This window comes from Leptosomus discolor, chromosome 7 (genome assembly GCF_034619465.1).
Source record: "Leptosomus discolor isolate bLepDis1 chromosome 7, bLepDis1.hap2, whole genome shotgun sequence".
Lineage (NCBI taxonomy): Eukaryota > Metazoa > Chordata > Aves > Leptosomiformes > Leptosomidae > Leptosomus > Leptosomus discolor.
In genome coordinates this window covers 5,065,788-5,091,058 of record NC_141397.1, presented here as the reverse complement: position 1 = coordinate 5,091,058, position 25,271 = coordinate 5,065,788, and the positions used below count along the sequence as shown (strand labels likewise).

Here is a 25,271-nt window from a genome sequence, read left to right as displayed (position 1 = left end):
TATAAGAGTACTATGTGCCTGAAATAATCATCAAGTTATGCAGTTTGTGAAGAGCGTTTAGTTCCTGCACAAAACTGTGGTTAAATAGGAGTGAGATAAGGATACAAAACTGAACACAGAAGATATCAATATTTCGAAAAAATATTTAAAGGTTTTAGTTTCTTTAACAGCACTTAGGTTTCAGCATTTTTTAATGTAACAGGAGATTAAAAGTGTATTGATTGGAAGGAGTCTATAATATGCTACACGAAAGCCAAAACTCATTTTATGTATATTCTGTTTCTAGTACTTTCTTAGAAGCGTGTTATGCGAACTAAAAGTGTCCAGCCTACACAGGCTAATCCATAGTTATAAATACAATTATATATGTTTATGTCCAGTATATTTATACAGAATTAAGTAGTTTTTTCTTAGAGTGTAGCATAATGTCTTTGTCAGAGAGCTGTAAGAAAACACTGCTAGCAAAGTTTTTGTCTTATGAGAATTGGAAGAGTGGTAAATAATAATTAAGAAAGGTCAATAACACAGTTCTCTGCATGAATTGGTCTATATATGTTTTTTAAATAGCTAAATGGAGGGTCAACCATTGGAAATCACAAATGTAGATCATGTATGGGGAATGAAGAACTTTATTTTAGAGAACACTTGACTCTGGAAAGGACTAAATGGTCGTGCCCGATAATGAGCTGAACAGGAGCTTTTGAGGGTGATGCTGTGGCTTGGAGAGCAGATACGATCTTTGGTTTTATGATCAGGGGAATGAGACTTCCATGTAGGAAGGTGATTCTTTAAACTTTTTGTGGTGTTCATGAGACCATTGCTGTAATGATGTGCGCAATTCTAGCATCCAGTCTTTAAGAAGAGCATTGAAAATTGAAAAGGTTTCTGAAAAAGCTGCAAAAATTGTTAAAAATTGGGAAAAGGGCACCAAACAGTTGAATCTTAATCATTCATCATAAAAAGGAGAAGATTAAATTACGAGATGATCATAGCAAGTCTCTGCATGAGATGTCCTTTCATTGTGAAAGGTTGTTTGGTTTAGTAGATGAAGGTATTACAAGGCACAGAAGCTGCAAATAGGTAGATTTGATGTAGGAGTGCAGAACAGAAATGCTCCTCAGTAGGCATAATGAACTGGTGAAAGAATTGTCTCACAAGTCGTTGCCACTAGTTTCCTGAAAACAAACCTAACAAGGGGAACAGGACCCCACAATAAGAATACCAAAAGCAAACAAACACCCTCTCCTGGACTATCAGTTGCATCACTGATTCCTTACACTGATGTAAACCCCCAAGTCCTATGGAAAAGTAGAGGAGAGATTTATTTTTAATTTACATCTCGCATACTGAAAGAGAAAGGACAGGAACCATTTTTGTGAAGTACTTTGGAAGGACACCTTTTGTGATGCTTTTTCAGGCGCTCCATTCTGCGGCTTTGATTTCTTTGACTTGTCTTTTCACCAGACCTCATTCTCTGCCAGAGGTTAGTGGCGTTCAGAAGACTTTCAGGCTCCATTTTTAAGGTGTATAAGCACTATTTCACACAACCTTAATAGATATTTTCAAAGTCACGCGTACACAAGAACTTAAGTTCTATTGATTTTCTTTACAGTGCTGTGTGGAGTGATCTAAAAATCTTCACCAAACCCAGTGAATTGCTTTAGGAACAGAGCAAAGTTGTCAGAGAGAACATCGAGGGAACCCTGGGTGCTCTCTAGCTGTCACCCAGTGGTGTCCCAATACGAACAGCAGCTCACCAGAGACTAAAGCTGTGTTTTGGGAAGTGCTACTGTCATGAAGTTCCATTTGTCCTTCCATACAGCATTTCTGTTTGTACTTCTCCTCTGAATTTAGATGATCCATTTTAAGGATCAATTCCTTAATCTTTATTTAGGACTCTGTCAACTCTCCTTTTGATTTGAAGACTGTCACTCACCTAAATGTGGTTGCAATCCGGATGGGCAATTCTGAAAGAAAAAAAGAACAGTTACTTATTATAGAAAATATTGCTTTTCAAAGCACTTGCCTGAATAGAGCCATAGCCCCCATCCTTTTCCTATTTCATTCTTCCTAATAACTCTTGAATTAGAGAAAAGAACCTGTGGCAGTGTGGCAGTTGTGGCTGTGACTCTTCTGTATATTTGTGTAACCCCTTGGAGGGCTGAGTATGAGGCTGTAGATAAAATGCAGCACATTCCCCAGCAGACAGCAGTCTTCATGTGCATAATTTACAGTATGGATCTAGTCACAGCAACTAGTAAGTGTTTGGTTTTTTAAATACTCAGAGCATCTAGAGAATAGTTACTAGTTTGGTTTTGGGTTTTTTTCTTTAATGTTCAGTGTAAAAGCTGTAAAACTAATGTTTTATTTGTCGTGTTGTGATGGACTGTGTACCTGTATCAGAGAAAATGTGTGTGCACAATAAAACAGAGGGCTGAGATCAGAGACTGTAACTCTCCTTGGCTGAGAGCACAGGACAGATTCTGTGATCTGAGAGTACAGCCCTTTAAAACTCCAGTGTTTAAAAATGAGAGACCTTTCTTGTGCACTCCTAGGTAGAGGGAGGGAAAATCGTTTTAGTCCAGCAAACATCTGGTAGCTCAGGAATGAAAAAAAAAGTAATGATTGGTTCTGACAGCTGCCTGCTTTGCAGCGGTATTTAACCAGAAATATTTGAAACAGATTGATATGAATACTGAAAGATTGCATGATGTATGACAGAAACAAACTTCACCACAATTTTAACTCATTAACGAAGAAACAATGTTACATATATAAGAAAAATCCTTATTTACTGTTTACCTCATTTGTGATATTTCATTTCTAATAACCTGACAACAAATAAGATTTTTATAATAATTTTCTCCATCAGGTATTGCAAGTATTTCACTGTGAAATAGGTTGAATGGGATGTCATTGTCCTTTAACTTTAACAAGTGCTGCTGATGGATGTGGTCCATTTAAATGTACAACAGAGAGCTGAACTAGATAACGAACTTATTATTACTCTCTGAGGATTACAGGTTAGTCCCAAAGGAGTGCAGTAAGCTAGAGAAAATCCATATCTACTGGCTAAACAATAGCCAGAAGGCTGACTGGAGATATTGATTTACTTTCTAGGCCATTTAGACCTTAATGGTGGAGAAAAGCTGAAGTGCTGTTTACTTTTCTGCCAGAATCGACCAAACAACCAGTCCATTTTTTACAGACTTTTGATTGATTTCGCTTAGAGGAATTAGAGGTGATTTATTTTTAAGCTGAAAGCAACTCGTAAATATCTCCCACTACACAGGTTCCCTGAGAGTAAATGTTAAGTGGAAATACTTACTGAGAAATACTTTGCTGCAAATCAATGTGAGCAGGTAATACTCCTCGGTAGGGACGGTCAGGTGTTGGGCACCGTTCTCAGGAGTGGTCAAGCCTCTGGTTGTACTACGTGAGGCACTGCCCTTGTAAAAGGCCCAACTTCTGCAAACGGGTAGGAATCTGATTGCTTGGCTGAATTAGTGCCAGCTGTACCCTGCTGACTTTGAAAAGGGCTGTGGCTGTGGGAGCGTAAGTGGTGCTCAAGGTCAGTAGCGAGCAGCTTTAATATTTGATGGATGAAAACCGTAATTCGTCACGTGACAATTGCCCGTGGTACTTCATACTCACAGCAAATACCTAGCTGTAAGGAACAACTCGGAGAAAAAGCGGGCAAAAATGCTGGAAGGAAGAGTTTTCAAAATTAGACAAACTTTAAGAAATGCTCCTGAGCGTACTGCCGTATATAGAGACACAGCTAAAGAAAAAATATGTTCATTATTTCCTAGAGATAACCTCTCTGGAAAACAACCTGGGTTTAGGCAAAAGACTGTCAGACGTATTAGGGCTGTGAATGTGGAAGGTGGGTTACCAGAATCATTCTTTGGCTTGTTCTCGTGGAACTTACAAAAGTAGAACTGGTGTGGTAATAGCATTCCTACGTCGAGACAAAGCCACAATCTATATTAATTACAAACGCATAGTCTATAATTATTACTTAGGAAAATTGTGCAGTAACATTTTTTTGTAGTCCACTTCCAAAGACCCTTTTTCAGAAAGGATTGCATAGTTCTGCCTTGACATAATAGCCTCTGTTGTCGGCTGAAAACAGTGCTGGTTTCACGAAACAGGCTTGGCCTTTTCCCTCCTCTCCACCCCCTTCTCTGAAGGGAGTTATACTTGGTTAATGTGCTGCTTGTATCTTAACTCAGAAACAGGTACCTGTTACCTGAAAACTATATTTACAGTGAGATCTAGGGATCACATAAGAATGTGCAAATATGGGTCTTGTAAGTCTGAAAGTTGTACGTCAAATCCTACGTGTGTCTTATGCCACCTCTCCTACCAGCTAAACCATTAATCCTGCGCTGAGACATTTGATTCAGCCTCGGCACCATGCTGCATAGCTGAAAACTGATGGGAAGAAGAAGTATCCCGATATCTTCCCTTTCTCTGTCCAGGCCTCTAAACAACAGAAAAATTAATTACTGTGAGGTAGGAGTCATTGGGACTTTGTTATATGTTGTACAAGGATAATAGTTTTTACTGCCCCTTTGTGCTCGTAGGCAGATGCAGAGGAACTACAGAAAAGCAGAGGATTTCAGCATATACTTCGTCCTAGTTCTTCACTCAACATTCAAATGAAAAGTAGTGGATTACTGTGTGTTCTCAGTTGAAAAGCTGAAGAAGTTTGATACACCCTATTTTTTTTTTAAAGCACATCTTTTGTAGTCAGCAAACTAAGGTTTTACTTGAGAATTTAGGATGTGCTGCTGGGAAGTTCCAAGCAGAAAATTTTACAGACCATTTCATACATGATTTTTCTGAGCTTTTTTGTTTGATAAGCTATGGAAAAGTTCACTTGCCCTTTCTCAGATGTAATATTATTTTATGGGTTTTACTGCTTTTCTCCAGCCCTAAAAAGTTTATGACAAAATACATTTTGAAGACCTGTTTCAGACACTAGGCTTGTATACTTTAATATACTCTTAAGATTTGTTTTTTTGAAAGAAAGCCAAGCCTGCAAGCTAAATTCTGTGAGCTTCATACAACCGAGAGTTCAGTGGAAGTGTTACCTGCAGTTCTTGTGGAACTCTGGTGAACTCTGTGAAGCAGCGTTTTGTGTGCTGATAATTTGTATTTTCTTACTGATATGTTCACAGCTCACAAAAAAAATACTCATGTGATATGCAGCTGGTGTTTTCTGCTTGTTAAATAGTATGTCTAGATAAAAAAAAAAAAAGTTTAATACAAGGTTTATGTTTGTTTTGTCTTTTTCTTGTTACTTTTTTAATTCAATCCATAGAATGATTGTACTGGAACAAATGATAGGGATGATATATTTTAACTTTCCCTTAAGAGTGGCTCATTTTGTCTTAGTTTAGATCAATTAGAAAATTATTAAGTAACCTAAAATGATGAAGTTTTATGCTGAAATAGATTGCCAATTCTGCAAGCTTTAAAGTGCTTCATTTTATCTGTATATATGAGTAGCTCCTTTGATTTCCATTTCTTAGTTTAGTAGCATACACCAAACAATCTGTGCTTGGTTAAGTTTAGAAAGCTGGTTAAACTGGTGCAATTTTCAAGTCAACCAGTCTTTGGAATCCTGCAAATTTGAAGAAAACAGATCAACGCCTCCAAATGGCGGTGTTGTCATCAACCATGTTTGGTTTCCTTATCAAGTTTAAGTCCTACAGTATTACTGACTTTAAAGCAAAGAGTGATTGCTTCCATTTGTCTCAGGAGCTGAAAAGCAGTGAGTAAGGATGAGGTTCAAAGAAATCTCAGTCGGGAGGGGGTGGGGGGTTGTTGGGTTGCTGGTTTTTTTTCCTTGCAAGTGAAGTGCATTAGGAAAGAAAACAACAGCTGGTAGCATGGAGCTGTGAGAGATTTTTAAAAGCTGGGTTGAAGTAATGATTGGAAATGCAATATGGAGCTGTAGTGTAAGAAGTAAAACCAAAGGCACTGAACAAGACAAATATAATTTAGGCAGAAGCACAGGTCTAATTACTAGGCTTACTTGATAGCTTAGAATTACCACCCATACAGGTTGATTCCTCACCAGTTCTCTGCCTGCAGAAAAGAATCCTACTAGTCATCAGTACTAAATCTGCTATTCCTGTAGCATATGATTATCCAAAAATTAGAAAGGAGGAAGATTTATTGAAGTGATCTTATCCTTATGAAAAAGGTCTATGTCTATAGACGTCTCCAAAGTAGAATGTATATAATGACCAGCACATTCCATAGAAAGCACATAGGGAACCATTTTACAGACTTATTTTAAGTATGCTTTTTGAAAATGAATTGATTTTGTCTCGATTGGTTGTGTTTTACATTATAATGAAGCACAGGGTTTAAAAAATAAGTGTTCTCACTGCAACATTCTAATAAATGAAACAATGACATGCTGTTTGTTGATATTCCAACAAGATTTTTGGTAGAATCTCTTGGTCACATAGCTTTGTAAAGAGGAGCAAAACCACTACACTGTCCTTAGCTTCACATTCTGCCTGGCAGCCTGCCTCTTCCTTTTAGGTGCTGTTCAGTGTAGAAAGTTTTCTAAATTTGTATTTTGAAGGGTAAGGTGGTTAGTAGTCAAGAGTAGTAGGATTTATTATTTATACAGCTACCATGTGCATTTTCGATGCTAAGTCCTGATTTCTACTTAGTAAAGACCTTCTGTCACTCTAAAAATGCATTCTGAAGTCTCTGCACATTTACAGAGCAGCATTTTTAACCACAGCTGATGACTGCGTTCAGTTTTCAGGGTAAAAACGTTGCCTAAAAATATAGACTCACAAATATAGCATTAATTGTAGTATTTTCAGGTTTCTAAAAAATTGGTGGCCTTTTAAAAAGAAAGCTCATCCCATCCTACCCTGCAAAACAGAAAGGAATGTCCTGTTATTTAATAACTGTGCCCTTTTGTTTCGCAAAGAGAATGAAGCTTGGCCCACGTGTTTCACCTGCCTGTTCTCTCCTGAACGGGCTGCACCCGAGAGCTGGCAGCTGTGCTGCAGCCCTTCTGTAGGAAAGGAGGTAGCACAGTGTCCGTGGATTACCCGGAGAGGACAGGGCATGTGCCTGTTTAAAAATTCCTGGAAGCTAAGACTAGAGAGGAGGGACAGCTTATGTTGCCTTTTGCGTTTAAGATGCTACAGGGAACATAGGTGGCCTGGGTTCAGATGCTGGTGTCTTCTGTGGTAAAAGCCGTAGCTATAACGATGCTTTGTCCCACCAAAATACTTGTAAGGGTATGGTTTTTAAATTCTCTTTTAGCAGGTAAACTGAGGAATAATGAGACTTCATTTAACTTGTAGGGTTTGGGGGTCTTTTTTCTATCTAGGTGTGTTTGGAAACAAGACAGGTTTTCAGTTTGTGAGTAGGCAGCTCAACGTAGGGCTCAATGTGTACCCGTGAACTCGATGTCAGTGCTCTCACTGTAGTCAGTGCAGAGCCAGTTACTTCTCTTAATGAAGCCTGAAGAGCAATTCTGCTTACTCAGACCTGGTGAATCGCACCTTCAGTTCCATTGAGTAGATGTCTTTTGTCTTCAAGGGGAATACAGCTGCCTACTTCACAGGCAGACAAATGCGCTGACATGCCTAAGTATGGCATTAAGCTGAATCCCAGGCAAGCTGTCTCGTTCTTAGAAGTGGTTTTCTCATAGGTGTGGAATCAGGAGGCAATGAAGGTGAAAAGGGTGAGGCTTCCTGAACTCACAAATCTGCTCTTTCAGTAAAAAAAGGGACTTTAAAGTCCTGTGAATCCCAATCAGACAGGCAGAGTCTGTCCCCAGTCCTGTCAGGTTTAAATATTTCTACAGGGATCCTAAAAGAGAAAAGATTTTGTCGAGGATTTTCTCCTACACAGAGCCTGGTGTTCCTCCTGTGTGTTTCCAGAAGAGCTGCTCATTGTTTCCCTTACTGGTTTTCATTGCTTACTTTTTCTTTTTCTTCTTTTTTTTTTTTTTCTTTTTCCTTAATCTCCTCATTGTGTCCTACTTGGGAATGGTATAAAGCATGGTGTTTAAGTATTTTAAGGGAATGGAAGGATTTTTTGGCAAGAACTGAATAGCAGTGCTGAGCTACTTCAGTTTTTCAGTGGGAGTTAAAATATTGGGTAGAGAAAAAGATTATTTATTTACATATGATCACCTGCATTACAGGGAAACAAAACTGGTCTATATGATTGTTTCTTTTCTCAAACAGAGCTACAGTTGTTCATGTGAAGCAGCCAGTGAGGATCTGCTCCTTGCAAGCCTGTCCCTGAACCTCTGAACTGCCTTAACAATGGTCTCATTAATTTAAGTACTACTCAGTGTCATATCTGCTTTTACATATCCATATTAGTGGGTAAGGGGAAGGAAAATTGTTTTATTCGTCTGACATAATTTAAAGATGAAATGTGAAGGTCTATGACCTTGCTCTCAGATAGTAGGTCTATTATAACGTGTACAGAGAGGGCTTTTTTTGTTCAAAAAGAGCTTTGTTGGTTTTCTAGTACGACCAAGGCTGGTAAATGTGGAACTGTTTATAGGCTTTATTTTTGTTCATTATAAAAAAGCTCTTCAGATTAATGAGTCATTGGTGCCTTAGCATCTGCTCCCAAGACTAGGGAATTTGGGAAAGAAACTGAGGAGAAATAAGAGGGTAAAAATAAGTAAAATGTTAAGGGCAGAAATCTTCATGATGAGGAATGGGCACAAAGGATTTAAGAAGTGTTACAGGAGTGGTCATTTAGTGGGGCAAAATGACAGGTTAAATCACAGATATAATGGTGATACTTTTTAAGTAAACGTTTTGAGAAACTAAACTCTGTGGGGTTTTTTGGTCGTACTAATCGCTGTTGTTAGAATATATTCAAAAGCAAGTGTCATCATTCCTTATTTAAAACAGGTATTTCTGTCACAGATTAGAAACTGTACCCTCTCGCATGGAGGAATATCTTGTAAACTGTATCAATGAGGTATCACACTGTTTTGTAATGGCTGGTTTTTATACCAGGTGCTGTAGGTTAACCTCCTGTAATTTGTCTCGGTTGAGTGTACCATTTTTCTATAACTCTAGGAAAAATACATTATCTTTTTTTCTCATAACATCCTGTTGCATATTGGAACAAAACAGATGCAATCTAAGGCACAGGTCAAAAGTCACCCGAGTTCCTCCTGTATTACAGCACCTAGCCTGTACTCTGAGGATCTTAAAATTATTGGAATGTGTTGTTTATATTTCTATACGGGCATTTTCACTTGTATTTTGGGATAAGGTTCTCCTCAGTATAGATGTTAGCAGTAGGCTTCTCTCTGCTGGAGTCTGTAGCGTAGGGAGGGCATGTGAGAAAGGCATCATAGTTAATCCAATGAGAACAGGTTTCATATCTAACAAGTGAAGAATGTGGGTTATGGATATGATTATCATCCTGGTTTTGCTCATGTTTCTTCTGGTAGCCCTGGCAGAGGGAGCACTTCCAATCTGGCTACTGTTTCTCTCAAAAACCTAGGCAAATTACATTCTGATCGGTAGCCCAACAAAATCAGGAAACAGCGCACAGACCTCCAGTGAATTCGTTGCACCTTATGCCTGCAAACATACAGGTAATAGATGATGCTTGGGAACACGCTCTCTGGAGCGTGTGAACTGACTGGTACTCGTAGCTGTACAAATATTTCAATCCAAATGGATAGTTGGAGCCTGAGATAAGAAGTGGTAATGGGTGGTGAGACATTTAAGGAGAAATAGATAGTCCAGCAAAGATAGTAAGAGAAAAGAGGATGTGTGCTTGGGATCAGAAACACAGGAACATAAAAGTACCTATTGAGTGCCAGCCAAAAGGCTGTCTAGCCAGGTACTCTTTCTCCAGTGCTATCTACCCATAAGTCTAAGAAGAGAACAACTGGGTAACGAAATATATTTCTGTATTTGTGGTGCCTTTGATATGTGGACTTCAGTGGCTATTTCTTCCATGATTCCTTCCAATAATTTTTGAACTGATCTAAACTTTTAGCATTCTGTTGCAATGAGGTTAGCATCTTAATTGCAGGCTGTGTAAAGCAACCTTTTGTTTGTTGCATTTACTGCCTCCTAGGTCCTTCTCATCCATCCTAGCTCTTTCTTGGGAGAGATGGTGAATAGTCATACCCTATTCATCCTCCCCATGGCACGCATGATTATAGAGAACTCTGTTGTATCTCTCGTTTATCACCTTTCTAGGCTGAGGAGTTCAAATGTGTTCAGTAGTTTGATTGTTCCCACTTTCTTTCAGGGACTTGTCCCGAGAACTTGTTACTGTTTGTAAAATTAGAATTTTTTTTTTTGTTTGCCTCTGTGCATCACTTGACATTTATCCACATTAGGTGTCATCTGCATTTTTATACCCCAGTTGCTCAGTACTGCGAGGCCCTTTTGCAGCTCTCATCATTCGTGTTTGTTACTGAAAGTGGTCCCAGTGAACACGGTGTCCAGGAGTGGGAGACGGATGTGAGAGCCCAGCTGAAGGCAGGACTGGAACTGAACAGGCAAGGGGGAAGGATGGGAGTTACAGCTGGAATGAGCTGATCGCTTCTCCAGACTGACCGTTTGGAGAAAATCAGGCAGAGCGCTAGAGAAGTGGGGCAGGCAGGTGGACAGCGGAGGTTGCAGACCAGCCGCATAGAACGTGTGAGCTGCAATGCGAAACTGTGTGGTAAAGCATGAGAGAAAATGGAGTGAGATGCAGCTTTGCAGCAGCAGAAATAATGAATGGGAAAAAGAACGACCTCACAATGATATAAGCTTTTATGGGGCAGCTTTCCGACTACAGGTGGTATCATTGTATGATAATGTGAAATTTTTATTTATTGTGTAAAACAAGAACTGTTTTTTAACTTTTCTGCACTTATCTATACAGTCTCTGCTTATGCCACGTGCGATAAGAGATTAACACTTAGATTTGCCATAAGTACAGTTGGTAATGGAAAAAGAAAAAATTGACAAAGATGTCTCTATTAAAATCATGCCAGTCACACATAAATCTCTTATGGATGTGCATCTCCACTGGCTATTTCCTTACCTTTGCGTATGATTCATTATAAAGCAGAACAGGAATTATATGATTGTTAAGACAGAAGTGGAAAGAAAAGAAGAACATTAGAAGAAGTCATACATTCTTATTAATATATATTATGTGCTGCAATGAAATCATTTTTACCTAAGTATAAAATTACCTAGATAATAGATTTATGAACAGTAAGAAAAGATGGAAAATATGTTGTCTGTTGAAAACTTCTGTGAGAGGGATAGGACTTGGTAAAAATATTCTTTATATTGAATTGTACGAAGCATTAAAATAGTTTTTAGCAACTGGCGTTTTATTTATTTTGTCAGATATTGAGTATTTATTTAATTAGATAAAATGCAATGTATCAGCACGTTCACATAGTACAATCACCATGGCATAAAATCTGCTGTAATTTTTACTTTGCTTGCTCTTGAATGTATGTCTCACAGACTGGGACTCAATAAAACAAAAGCAGCAACTTCAGACACACCTTAGAAAACATTTTTCCCCATATAGACCTTCCTCCCCCCCCCTACATTGGGAACCAACACTAGGGCTTCTATACTATTGATTTTTTTTTAATGCAATATGAAATTCTAGACTGTAATGAACACAGTCATAGATTAATATAAACAACTTTTTTTTTTTTTTTTAAAGGGGTAATTTGCCCTCATAAATTTGGCTAATCTTTTATTTCTTTTTTTTTCATTTGTTTTCACATTGCTTTATGGTGTCAATGGCCACAAACTGTCTGAATTAAAATCATAGACTCATACAACGGTTTGGGTTGGAAGGGACCTTAAAGGCCATCCAGTCCCAACCCCCTGCCCTGGGCAGGGACACCTCCCACCAGAGCAGGTTGCTCCCAGCCCCATCCAGCCTGGCCTTGAGCCCTGCCAGGGAGGGGGCAGCCACAGCTCCTCTGGGCAGCCTGGGCCAGTGCCTCGCCATCCTCATCATACAAAAATTCTTCCTTATGTCTAATCTAAATGTACCCTCTTTCAATTTGATAGAATCATAAATAATAATAAACCTTTCTTAGAGTTAGATTATTCCCAGCTGTATACTGCATGGAGTTTTACACTATTCTCCAAAGTCTCTGGTACAAACCACTGTCAGTGACAGAGTATTGGAACAGATGTTCAGCTTTTTTGCCCAGCATGGCATTTCCTGCACTCCCAGTTTCATTTTTAGATCTTATTATCTGTATTTTCAGACTTCAGAAATATGTGTTTTTACCTGGATTTCCTTTAGGATTATTTGCTTTTTCTTCCCTTCTCTATTTTATCCTCATTCTTCTTTCAGCATTACAGAACTTCAATGCATTTTGAAATTAGGTTCCTATCTTTTTTTCTCATTTTTCTCTTCATTCCTCTGTTTTCCTTGATGATGATCTCTTTCCACTTTCTCCCCTTGGACTCTTCACGGTTTCTCCTCTACACCTCTGTCTCACACCCCTGTTGCTACACACTTCTCTGGCATTTTTGATTCTCTGCGGGGGTATTTCTACATGTTATTCCACATTTCCTTGGAACATAGGACAAAAGAGTGAACAAGGGGGAAAGTGGAGCCAGAGACACCTGTTTCTTTTAAATACTTATCCTTCGTCTGTGGCTCTGAGCACCTTCCAGAAGTGTGCTAAATAAGCATCCACTCTATATGGCTTTCTTGCCTATTCTTTTTTCTTTTTTTTTTTTTTTGCCGTGGATTTTTTTTTTTTCTTTAAATTCATTACTTTCTGTACACTGTTGTACACGAATGCTGCTCTTAGAGTGGGAGCTTTATGCTGGAAACTATGACTTCAGGATACAGACTGAGACCAACTCTTGACACTAACAAACAAACAGTACTTCTGCAACATACACGGAAAATCTTTAAAAAAAGAATGTTTTCAGAAGGTAGTTCCTAGGGTTTATATTTGGGGGAACGGTAGAGTTTATGGAGGAATCAAATGCTGCTTGTCCATGAGCAGATGTTCCTGCACAGCTCTGTGGTAGAGATTGCTTCCTGGCAGTGGCCTTTTCAAGGAATTTACCTTGGAGAAATTAAGAATTCTAGTAGTTTCGTGGGTAAAGATCTCTATACTTAGTAAACATGAAAGGATAGAAGATGACAAAACTAGAGACAAAAATTTCTTCTTTCTCTGCCGTGTGAGAGTACTGAAAATAGAGCTTTCCCAGAGTGTATTTCCAAGTGGTCATAATATAGTTAAATTCTGTACGTATTTTCACGCAGATGGCCAGAGGCGTATTCTTGATGCAAGGCCATCCTTGTGCTAAATTTAAAATCTCTGCTCCGAAAGTGTAGCTGTATTAAAACAGTTCAAAGTGTATGTTATCAGACACACTTAATATAAGCAAATAGACATGTTTTTCTCCAGTCATTTTCAAAAGCGGTCACAGTATTACAGCTGAAATTTTATAAAAATGGTAGTCAGAAATTTCCTGATTTAGACATTTTTAGCTCAAGTCGTCGAAGCTTGATACTGCATAATTAAAATAAAGTGGAAATAAATATAAATAGTAAATATAAGAAGTGTAAATAGAATGTGGTAGAAAGTGTGACAAACTTACAGATGTAGCAATAAGCTCTTGCCCCAACTGTAGACCCTTAACACCGGCATATGAATTCGTTTCTTAAGTTTAAAGATGCTCCTGTTTTATTGTCGTGACCCTTTATTAGCAGCCTGTAGCTGGTCTATTGTTATGCACGTTCTGACAGAGTGCACGTACCGCAGTGAGGTATAGATGCTCTTCAGGTGTAGAATAAAGTATTTGCTATTTCCATATTTAGATACAGGACAATTTTTCAATGACATGCCTTGTAATTGCTTAATCAGAAAGGTTATATAAAATAGTTTTAGCAGTAGGGGGGTTTCTGATTAAGTGATAATGGAGCAAATCCATATCACAGACTATTTTGATCATTTTGCCTTGATTACCAAATATTAGCCTGAACTTTTCCAGGAAACATACCCAAGTTTCTAAGTCTGATATTTATCCACAGCATAGAAACACTGGAAGAAATGGCAGCGTTAGCCTTCCCATACTGTCTGGCCACTTTGTTTCACACCTGTTTAAGGAGATTGTTCCACTTATCAGAAAATTGACCAATACTTGAGGCTGTGGAACACCGCCAGCATAAAAGGTGGTTAGGCTCTTGAAGTACAGTTTTGGTTTGTTGTTCCTACATCCGTAAACTGTATATATTTTGACATACTGTAATCCAATAGCAGGATTAGATAGGCCAGCCTTTAATCATGATTGATGTTTTATTTATATTGTATTTTCAAACACAAAGATGCTTCAGAGATTAGCTATGCACTTTGAAGCATATGCAAAAACACTTTCCTGTAAAATAATCTATTCCCTTTCCTATTCCAATAAAACTAATGTTGTAAAGAAAAGTGCTACTGTATAGCACTTTTTTTTTTTTTTAACTGAAACAGACTTCATCTTTATTTTGGTCGTCTCTTATTAAGAGTTGGAACAAGTCTAAATTATCAGCTCCTCTAGGAGAGAGAGAAAATAGGCATGACAGCAGCCTGTGATTAAGTTTCTTCACAGTTTTAGTGCTGCAAAATTGTCATTAAATATGTATCTGTTTAGCAATCTAAAATTTACTTACACCATTGTGAAAGAAATTAGAACGGCCATGAGAGGAGTTTATTCTCTTCTAAATGGACTCTTCTAGTATTTGCTGCTCTCTTGATAGGCAGATAAGCTTCACTTGTTTGAAAGAGGAATGCAAGTGGAGGATATGACTTTAGAGAGATGTTTATTATTAGAAAAATCAGAATATTTGTTATAATAATGACTGGTCTTGCTTATGGAAATTTTAGTATAATATGATTTCTTTACATTTAACTTTTTTTTGGACGTATAAGAAGAGTTATAATACAATTTTCTATTCAATAAAAATATAGTGCATTTGAATAGAAACCTGCAATCTAATCTAATTCTTGGCTGGTAAAGGGAGTTGGTAAACCCTTTTGAAAACAAAGAGTAAAATTATTTGTATCTGCATCTATTTTTGTACTGGAAAACTGTCAAGTAGATTGTATTCTTAAAAACAGAGATATAGTCAACTAGAGAAAGGAGGACAGGCTCACAAGACTACATTTTTTTTTGCCTGATAGAGTCTTATTAGGTGTATTACAATGACAAGAAATACATCTACCATCAAAACCTCACCTGATAAATGTACTTAATCCTCTGTCATATGATTCTACAAGGTTGTGATTTACAGTTTAAATTTTCTAGTAAACCTGGGGTGCACTGGCACGCTGGGTTTTGCTTTGCTGAACTCAAAATACATGGGTTTGACACAATGTATTCTGAATGACTCTAAAATACATCTGCCTATTTTATCTTTGTGCGAGTCAGAGTTCATTATATACAGTGCTAATAAGTCAATTAAAAGTAGGCTTTTTGATAAAGAAAAAGAAAAGATGCTTCATTTGGGGTAAAAATAACTGAATAGCAGGAGGAAAGGCTCTCAAAGGAGAAGATGCAAAGGCTTGTTGATCTTAATAATAGGATGGAGAGAAATGGCACTGAACACTTACGTCATTTGTGTAAGTAAAATTACTTAGATTTAAAATTTTTTTTCATTATTCGTCATCCCTGTGTAGAGAGTAGCGGGAAAAAAGCTCCGTCCAGATTTTACAAAGGGAGCCAACAGGAATTCAGGACTTTGTTCACTAATCTGCAGGTTTAGAAGGAATGTAGGTCGGATCACTTCCACTCACTGATTCTTGGGAGTCTGGAAGCTGAATCTGGCCTGAACCCTTCTGGTGGTTGGAGCTCTTTTGAGAATATGCCATTTATCCCAGAGCAGGTTCTCACAAATGGTTCCCAAACACTTCCAGATTTTCTGTGCAAAAACCCTTGGGAAATGCCTGCAAGTTTTTCATCAGAAATGTGTCGCTTTCTTATTACTCTTCTGTTCCCCACCCCGTGCAGGCGGCCAGGTTGGACATCCTCACGCACCTCTGGTACTGCACCAGGAGTTGCTGGCTCTTGTGCCAGGAGGTTTCTGGGAATGGCCAATACTGTAGTGCCCCTTCTCCCTTTGTGACTTTAAGCACCGTTAAGTGGACTTTAAGAGCCACTCAGTAGACTTTTATATGTGATTTGAAATAAGTACCGAGGGTCGGATTTGTACTTTTGCTGGCACATTTGAAAGTCATCTACATCTGTGTTTTGCTCTTCTCCACTTCTAGTTCATGCAAACTCAGTCATTTTCAAGTTCCAAGCTCACGGTGCTGTGTCTGTGTCAGAGAATAGTTTATACAAGTGGATGAACTGTGTTCATATCCAATTCTTAAGCATGAATAATTCTAATTCGGTGTCCTTTTTATTTTTTTTTTAATTTTTTTTTTTAGTTTAGCTTCTTGCTTTGTTGCAGAATAATAATTACTCATGAGAGGTCAACGAAACTGCACATCCTTATTTGAAATGGTACTGCTGGTGTCCTGATTGTATTTAACAGTATGCAATAGATCTGATAAAACAGAAGTGCAGTTTTCATGTACTTAAGAAGAAAAAAGTGTAATCTCTGCCTGCTGTCATGATAAACTAAGCAATTTACTAGCTTTATATCCAGTTTTATTTTTCTGTAGAATGTGTTACTGAACTTTAAGTTGCAGGTCCCATCACCCATTTAAAACGTGTCTGTGACTTAATTACCTGGTAATACAGCTCTCCTACTGCAAAATATCTAAAGTTTGTTAGATATTTTTCTTTTCTTTGAATATGTCATCTGTCATCGTGAACAATAAGCGTTTACCTTTACCTTTAGCTAACTGACAGCACGCTACGTTTTTGTCTTGGGTCTGCTTCATGATGGGAGTGCCCTGCTTGCATGTTCCAGTACTCTGCGGGATAGAGATTTTAACCATGAATCAGAGATTGTATAGTAGGTGTAAGTCATGAAATAAAATCGATACATTTTTCTGAGGCATGTCACTGGTTAAGTGACAAAAAATATTCTGATAGTCACTGAAAAAGAAAAGTCAAAGGTACATTTGAACCTGTCAGTTCAACACATTCCTGTTATCCCTTTAGGGGATATCATACAACTTGACACCAACATTTAAGCTTTGAAAATTATGAGCTCATCTATTTCAAATGGGATGTCACATGTTCCCAAGCCTTTGCCATTACTTATAATGGAAGACAGGATGATCACTTTTGTCACATATTGATAGTGAATAAGATCTTTCTTTTTTCTTTTCTTTTTTTCTTGTTTCAGAATGAAGAACAAATTTTGGTATTTTGAATTTGGCACTTCGGAAACTTTCTCAGCCACCTGTAAGAAGCTGCATGAATCTGTAGAAATAGAAGTAAGAAACTAATTGTTGCCTTTATCCTTGAAATGTCACTAGTTTGGCTGAAATGCAAGGAGCAAGGGTGCAGAGTGCCTGAATCCAACAAGGCAAAGCAGTGCACATCCTTTCGACCCTATATTCCAAAATATTATTTTTATCGTGTCTATTTGTAGTGTAGCCCTGCACACTGGAACAAAGTTCAGTTTGATGATTAGTGAAGTCTTAATACAGTAGACGAGGTCAAGAGGTGAAATATAACATTAGAAATCAATAGAAAGTGTGGCTAGGTCAGATGGAAAAATGAAAGACTGTCAGACGGAGTGAGAGCTGCTGCAGGATTAAAATAAAAAAAAAAATCTTATTATTTCTAGGTCCCAAGTTTTTATAACCTTTAAAACTCAATTCCCTAAAATTGTAGTTACTTTCCTGAATAAAGGTTAAAGAATATATATTTTTTTGAATCATTCCCCTTCATTAAATAGCTTTTCTCTCTGCACAAGGGGTCATCTTTCCATTATACATTGAACATTAACTGAAAAGACACAGGATAGTTACAGACAAAATAGGAATTTAAAATAGCATGCCACTGCTATGTTGGTAGCTGATAGAATAAGTGGCTACACTACATAAACTGTTTAGGGAGCTGATGTTTATAAAGAAGTAAATGAAAAATGTGAAGTGAATGAAGGCACAAACCTGAGAATTTAAGCTAAATAATGAAATAATTTCTCAAGAAGATTATGGTGCTTTCCTTTTCCAATAGCAGTAAGAAACTGCACATGCAATGGAGTATTTGTATAGTAGCTGCGAGAGTCTGGTCAAAGCCTCCTGAAAGGCAAAGTCTGAAATAATCTGAAGGGCCCATGGATCTGGTGGTAGAACAGTAGCAAAGACTACTGAGACTGAAACTATAAGGGTTGTGATGCCAGACTTGCCTGTTAGGCTGTTATGCACCACATATGTTAGATTGAAAAATAAAAACTCCAAAACAACAGAACAAAAACCCCAGAAAAAAACAAACCAAATAGTAAAACCCTCCTTTCTTCCCAAGACCGTGCTTCACATGTACGGGTTTAAATACACGTAGCCTGAAAAATATTTGATTAGTTATCAGAAGAAGTGCTTACCTGGTGCGATTTGATTTGAGTATACTGCAAGTTAAATGTACCTTTTGATTTAATACAAATGGAAGAGCAGGCTCTCCCAGGAAAATATTTCTATCCAGCAAAAATCATACGTATTAGGACGTGATCTTAAACCATCTAACTGTAACCATTGAAAGAGTGCTGGAATGTTAACATCCCAAAGCAAACAAGTATGCAGACAAGTTTGGTGCTGCTGATACCGGTTGTATAAATATTATCAATTCATATCAATAACAGTATTATTACCAATAAAGTGTCGCATTGCCAGTATATGAGACGTGTTTGTTAATATTCACTCCATCTATCCTGGTCATTGTCATTAGTCTTATAATTAGGAACAAAAAGCACAGGGGAAATAGTTTCCAAAATATTTACACAAGAAGTGTTAGGAGGTAGTTATTTACAGATTTATTTACAATGAGTAAATTACATTTAAATGAACACGGCTTGCCAATATGCTTGTATCTAATGTTTCTTGTTTGAACGTTATAAACACTTGGGAGTAGCGCTGTTTTCATCTGATTTTTAACCTGCTGCCCCTTGCTTGGGGATGTTGCTGTAAATGAGGGCTTGATGTACGAGACCACATTTCACTCCAGATATAATGCACAAAGAATGCGTTTGCTCTACGGCCAAATTTTGAATGAACAAAGCCCATGAAGATTAAGGATCTGTATCTCTGAGCTGGGAGACAGCGATCAAACATTCCGTGGGCAAATATTTGTTCAACCCTATATTTGATTTATAACCTAATTAAGCTTGGCTTTCCTGATACACGTCCGTGTCTGTTATGTTCTGTATATTTTCTTCTCTGTGAGACACAGAACAAATTTGGACACTGAATTCTTGTATTACCCAGAATAAGATGTGGGTTTATTTCCAAATTGTGATCCAAGAAGTTGAGGAGAGAAAGAGAGGTTCTAAAGGGGGGAAAAAAAAAAAAAAAAACAAAACCACAGAGCAAAATTAAGGTTTTATTTTTAATAATGATGTGTCAGTAAATGAGGCTTAAGTTTTGACAGTTTAGAGCACTTACACTTTATTTCTACGCTAAAAGAATTGTGGGACCAGAGGAAGCTTCCTGTACCACCTGGTATTAATGGGTGTGGGAAAGCAGCTTAAACCATCCCATAGTCTTGCATGATATTGTAGTTGGTTAAACAGCAAAGCCTTTATCTCAGTTGTGTTCAGGCTTGGATATGTATGTTCTCAGAGATGATCTGAAAATATTTGATATAATGAACAAAGTCTAGAAGATAATGCCCAAAAAGGGACTGAGGCCAGGAAAGAAGGCAAAAAAGAACTAGAAGCACTAGTGTTTATTTCTAATCTAGGTAGGCAGGCTCTGCATTTGAAAAGCATGCTTTTATTTTTTAGCAGTGTCATTGCATTATTTGAAATTGAAAAAGAAAAAAAAAAAAAAAAAGAGGAGCAGAACATATCTGTGTTTTGTTATTGTGGCACATGGATGTGTTAGGACAGCGCAGAGCTACCTGTAGCGCCAACTTCTTGTCTGTGTATGAACAAAAGAAACTCTCCTTTGCTAATTCAGAAAGTTCCTCGTCACTGTGGGATTCTGAGGCCTAGTCAAATAATTGTCTTAGTGTACTACCTGCTGTGTTCAATATTGAGTGAAAATGGAAGCCAGAGCCTGCGCCATCCTATTTCACAATTCTTCTTTTATTTAAATAATTCCAATCGGTTTGGGGGACGCCAGACCTTTATAAATTAACAGCAGGGAAATACCAAAGGTGTCAGATTGCATATTTATCATCTTTCTCGTGTAATACTTAAATATGTATTAAGAAGTGACTGACATAAATTAGGCAGATTTCAGAAGCCACAGGCCGTGGCTTGTAGAGGACCCCCTTCTGCTTGACATTTCATCCTTGTCAAAGATCAAATTATTTTAATTTAGGCTGCAAATTATAAGAAATGAAGACTTCTTTGTGGGAATTCCCTGTGGTAATCTGACTTTTGTTGTTACTGCTGCTTGTCAGTGTGCAAAAGATATAATATGCATGCAAATAAGGTTAAAAAATATGTACTATCTAATTATCCAGCCAGTACATTCCACTTGAAGACAGTGGGAGGCCTGACACACAGTATGTGTTTGATTCATTGAGGCCTGCAGGGTATTTACACAAGATTACTTTTAATTATGAAATTAATATCTGTTTATCTAGAATGTATAGCAGTAAGTGAGCATACACATGAGCAGAATTTTTAGTAAAATAAATCATCTTAGTACTTAATACATATAAAATATAAGGGGGAACTACGAATTTGCTTCCAAAGTAACAGTGAAGGCCTTTTTTCTTGTAAGAGAAGTGTGATTAAAAAGTTACACTTTCAATTACAGGAGTGTCCACAACTGCCAGCTCACTTCCAGGCAGGTCTTTTGACTTTAAAGGTTTCCCTATATGAATATAATCCACACTTTAAAATTTAATTCTTGAAAAGCAAATAAGAAATGGAAATCTTGGTGTTGAAATTGTTCTCTCCAGATTTGCACTCTTCTTAAAAGAGCTAAGAAGGTGCAGAGTCTGCATTATAATACAGTTCTGTTTTGTGGTCTCAAAAAGTTTCAGGGTAAACAAAAAATTATGCACCGTTATTTTTGAGTTGTACTTTGCTTTTCTTCTTCAAAGCTGCGATAAAGGTTTAGGCAGAGAGGAGAATGTGCCAGTGACCCACAGAGCAGCAAGCTGCAAGATGTCAGTGGACTATTACTGAAGCGTGGTTAATTATTTTTCCAGTTTTCTTCCTGATTATTTTATGTTGGAATTACAAAATAAGACCTGTAATCAGTTTTAAATGCATGACTGGACCCCCTACTGGCTCACAGAACATTGCAGGAGTACGATCTAATGTTTTAAAAATATGCTGCTATACGCGATAGGGTGCATGTGACTTGCCAGGGTATCTATATTCTCCAGCTCTGTTGGGAGGAATGAAGCTAGTCTACCTCTAGCCAAGGTACAAGTATATGTATGCTGGGAACTTTGGTGGGTTCAGTGAACTAGGAAGTAGAACTGGATGCTTTGCCTTCCTGCTGCGGGTTTAACTGTAGTAATCTGAAGTTGGGTTGGGTTTTTTTTTCTTCTGTGGAGATTCTTCAGTATTTTGCTATGTTCTATATGGGTTAGGAGTTTCCCCTGATCCTAAAGCAATGTGGGTAGGGAGGAGGACTGAGCGAGCTAGGTGTACCCTTCATCTCATCCATTGTGTGTCTGGTGAGCTGTGTTTGCAAATGTAGGCTTCTGCCACCTGAGAAGGTGCTGCAGTTTGTTGCTGAATGGGCTGGTAAGTTAAGGTCCCTGAACCATTCACCTGAAGTGAAAATTATGGTCTCTTTATAAGATAGAATTTGAAGCCAGATTTAGCAAAGGAATGTACATCTATAAAATGCCCAGCGTCCAGTTTTGCAATAGGAAGCAGGAGAAATACAGGCTAGTGACACAAGAATGATTCCATCACGGAAAGGACTGTGCCACAGAGTAAGATTTCTTCTGTGTACGGCTCAGAAGGCTTTTAGAGCACTGATACCGCTCCTTTAGCTCCATATCCTATGTTTTCCTTTGGCAGTGGTGTGCATTTCAGAGAACTGGCTGCTGGAGGTTCTGGGATAAGAAAAGCTGTAGCTGCATCAGCATTTTGCTGTACCCAGTGTTACTGGTCTTGCCTCCTGGTAGGAGTTATTAGTCAGGCATAGCCCTACGCCGATGTGCCAGTTGTGCCTTTGGATTGAAACTAATACCTGTGTGGTGTTCTGTGCGCTCAGGGCCTGCTTAGACCCTTTTACATGAAGCTGTACATGCTCTATATGCAGGGACTTTCATATTCAGTTTCACTTGGAAGGGACTCTGGTGTGATAATGACAAGTATCATTGCAAAATCCTAGGACAGACAATTTAGCTGGACCAGGCAACGAAAACACTCCATTTATTGCTATAGACATTTTTGTAGTATAAATGCTTTTCTGCTAATAGCTGTAGTGAAGCTACAAATATATTGTGCTTGGGTCAATGAATAGGTATCAGATCACAGCAAGACTTTACCGAATGGTCCCACACTTGAGCAACTAAGAGCTGAATAGGGGTCGTGTTTTGCTGTCTAAATGAGGATCTGTTCCCATCTCGTATGTCTTTTCCTGACAGAAGTATGTAACTTAGGTGTAAACATTGAATAAACCATTAACAGTGTTAAGAATGATGAATTGTTGAAGAAAAATATCTGATAGATAGAACATTCTGATTTTTCTTTCTCTTTTGCTGCTTTCTCTCTCCTTTTTTTTTTTTTTTTTCCCCCCCTCTTTCCTTTTTCTCCTTGCTAATTAGTGTGATGGAATTCAGCTAGACTTAATCAATATTTCTCTGGAAGGAATTGCCATTCTGAACATCCCAAGCATGCACGGTGGATCGAATCTTTGGGGAGAGACAAAGAAAAGACGTAGCCACCGTCGGACAGAAAAGAAGAGGTCAGATAAAAGAACCACTGTCACAGATGCCAAGGAATTGAAGTTTGTATGCCAAGGTAAGCTTGCAGTTTAATATAGGTTATCTGGCTCCGTACAGTCAACTCAGTTGTATAATTGCCCTTGTATTGCCTCTTGTCAAGCAAAAGGTTAGTCAGTTCTCAGCTATTTCTCTTCTTACGCCTTTAGCTTTTCTGGTGGGAAGCAATGGAGCAAAGGCATAAACAAAGACGTGCTGACAGTTGCAGTCTGTACACTTCAAACCTGCCTCGGATGTTACCTGTTAAGCAGACTAAGCACACCATGTGGCACTGTTTGCCACTACGATATTCAGTCTAGAAGTACTTGGAGTTTTTTGAGTCAGAAAGTGCTTACTGAGCGTTTATACTGCATCTTAATGTCAGTGTGCATAAAACTTGGGGATAATCGTGCCCTGTTTCTAACAAACTTTGTCCAGAGGCTGTGGAAGATTACTTCAGAGTAACATGAGCAAGCTGTCCCTACATTTCATGTTACTCTACTGTGATGCTGATACTTGAATGCATATGCTGTAGCTTGCTTGCATGGGCGTAATCTGTCCTTTCAGGGCTCATATACTTTCCTGGTGATTAGACGCATTTGCTCCATAAATTTTATTATTAATCATAACTCTTGAAAAAAACCTACAGTAAATAGTAATCGCTGTTCTGCTTTGTAGAATCTGAATACTATGCATTGCTGTGCGTCACAGGTTCTAGTGATTATAAAACATCGGGCTGTTCAAACCAAGGGATGAACAGACCAGACTTTGAAAACGTTTTGGGGTTTTTTTTCCTCTTGGTTCAGAGTATCTTCCTGCTTCTTCTCCTTATTCATGTCAATAAAGATCAGGACTTTAGTTGTCTGATGTTATTGTGATCTTTTTACTAGTTTTGGATATCCTATTTTTTACATTTCAGCAGCAATAATTTTTAAGTAACTAGTTATATCTTAATTAATTAATGTGTTGTAGTTTTAATCCAATTAATTTATCTGGATGACAAAAAATTAGGAATAAAGTCATTTTCTATGGCTTGGAGGTTGCGATAGGTACTAAGACTCAAAATTTCTGTGGCTTTTAGCAATGTGACGTATGTTCTCAGTATCTCAAAGTAACTTACCAATGCAGTCTGTCAGCTGAAGTCTTATCAGCTGCTAAGCTTCTGCATACGCTACGGTTTCTGGATTGTGTCCTGATGTTCAAGAGATGGAGGCAAGCTGTTGGGACTCAGCAAAATTTTTCTTTTTGTGTTGCTCCTGAACATAAGGAGACAGGACTTTTTTGCCCTTTTGAAAGTAGTGAAACAAGAAGTTATAACCTCTAATTATTGAAGCTATGTACATATTTGATACATACATAACACTGATTTCAAACTACTGACTATTTTTGGTCTGTTAGAAGGGCATTGCTACACTCCATTTCCTTTTTCCTGGACCGGAGAAAATAAAATAATAATAAAAATATTAAAGACTGAACAGGAGTTCCTACATTGTCAGTCAAAGTGTTCATAATGCAGACATTGATCACTGTACTTCTGTAAAACTAGTCTCATGACTTAGTTTCTAATCACTTTATATGCACTGTGGATGGAAGTAGCTTCGCCCAAAAGGCAATTTCAAAACAGAGATTGGCTTCTCAGCACCGTAAGCTAGAGCACCTCTATCTCATCACTGGGTACATGGATGGTGTTATTGGTTGCATCTCCAGTAGCAATGTGGCGCTTAAGAGGAGTACTCTTCTTGGATTTCTGAGTTGTCCCCGTTTATTGCATCCCAGTTGGCAACACTCCCAGTCCTGAACAGGAAAGCTGGATTCCTTTTAAACGGGGGCAGGGGGAGGGCACATGCTCTGACTGCAAATGGGTGTTCAGTCCATGGAACCAGGTGTCTTGGTTTGAAAGACAGGTGTCTGTGGAGGAAGGCAGGAGCCTCCCTTGAAATGGAAAGTGCAACCCCCTTCCCTCCAAATTATTATAATTTTGAAATTAACGGGCCTTCAGGCAAAGATATGGGGAATAGGAATAACAGTTCTTTACTAATATATATATATATATATATATAACACAAGGCAGGGAAAACCAAACACCCCACTGGTTTACACTGACAGAGTCAGGAATACAACCTGACCCCCTGTTAGGGTGGCAGTAGCAGTCCGATAAGATGCTGGCTGCAGTCCTCCTGAAGCGATGGATGTAGTTCTGTGGAAGCAGCGATCAGGTAAAAGGGTCTGGTC

The 25,271-nt window shown here is 38.2% G+C and overlaps 1 protein-coding gene across 8 annotated transcripts in view; it reads left to right on the top strand.

Annotated features, from left to right (window-relative positions):
- DGKB (diacylglycerol kinase beta) overlaps positions 1 to 25,271 on the top strand; it is a 320,120-nt gene that overhangs the window by 220,182 nt on the left and 74,667 nt on the right. For all 8 annotated transcript variants that reach the window (XM_086468496.1, XM_086468493.1, XM_086468492.1 and 5 more), the window contains 2 exons: positions 17,323 to 17,413; positions 22,884 to 23,079. In XM_086468496.1, the coding sequence (XP_086324622.1) occupies positions 17,323 to 17,413; positions 22,884 to 23,079 (287 nt within the window). The remainder of the gene's footprint in view (positions 1 to 17,322; positions 17,414 to 22,883; positions 23,080 to 25,271) is intronic.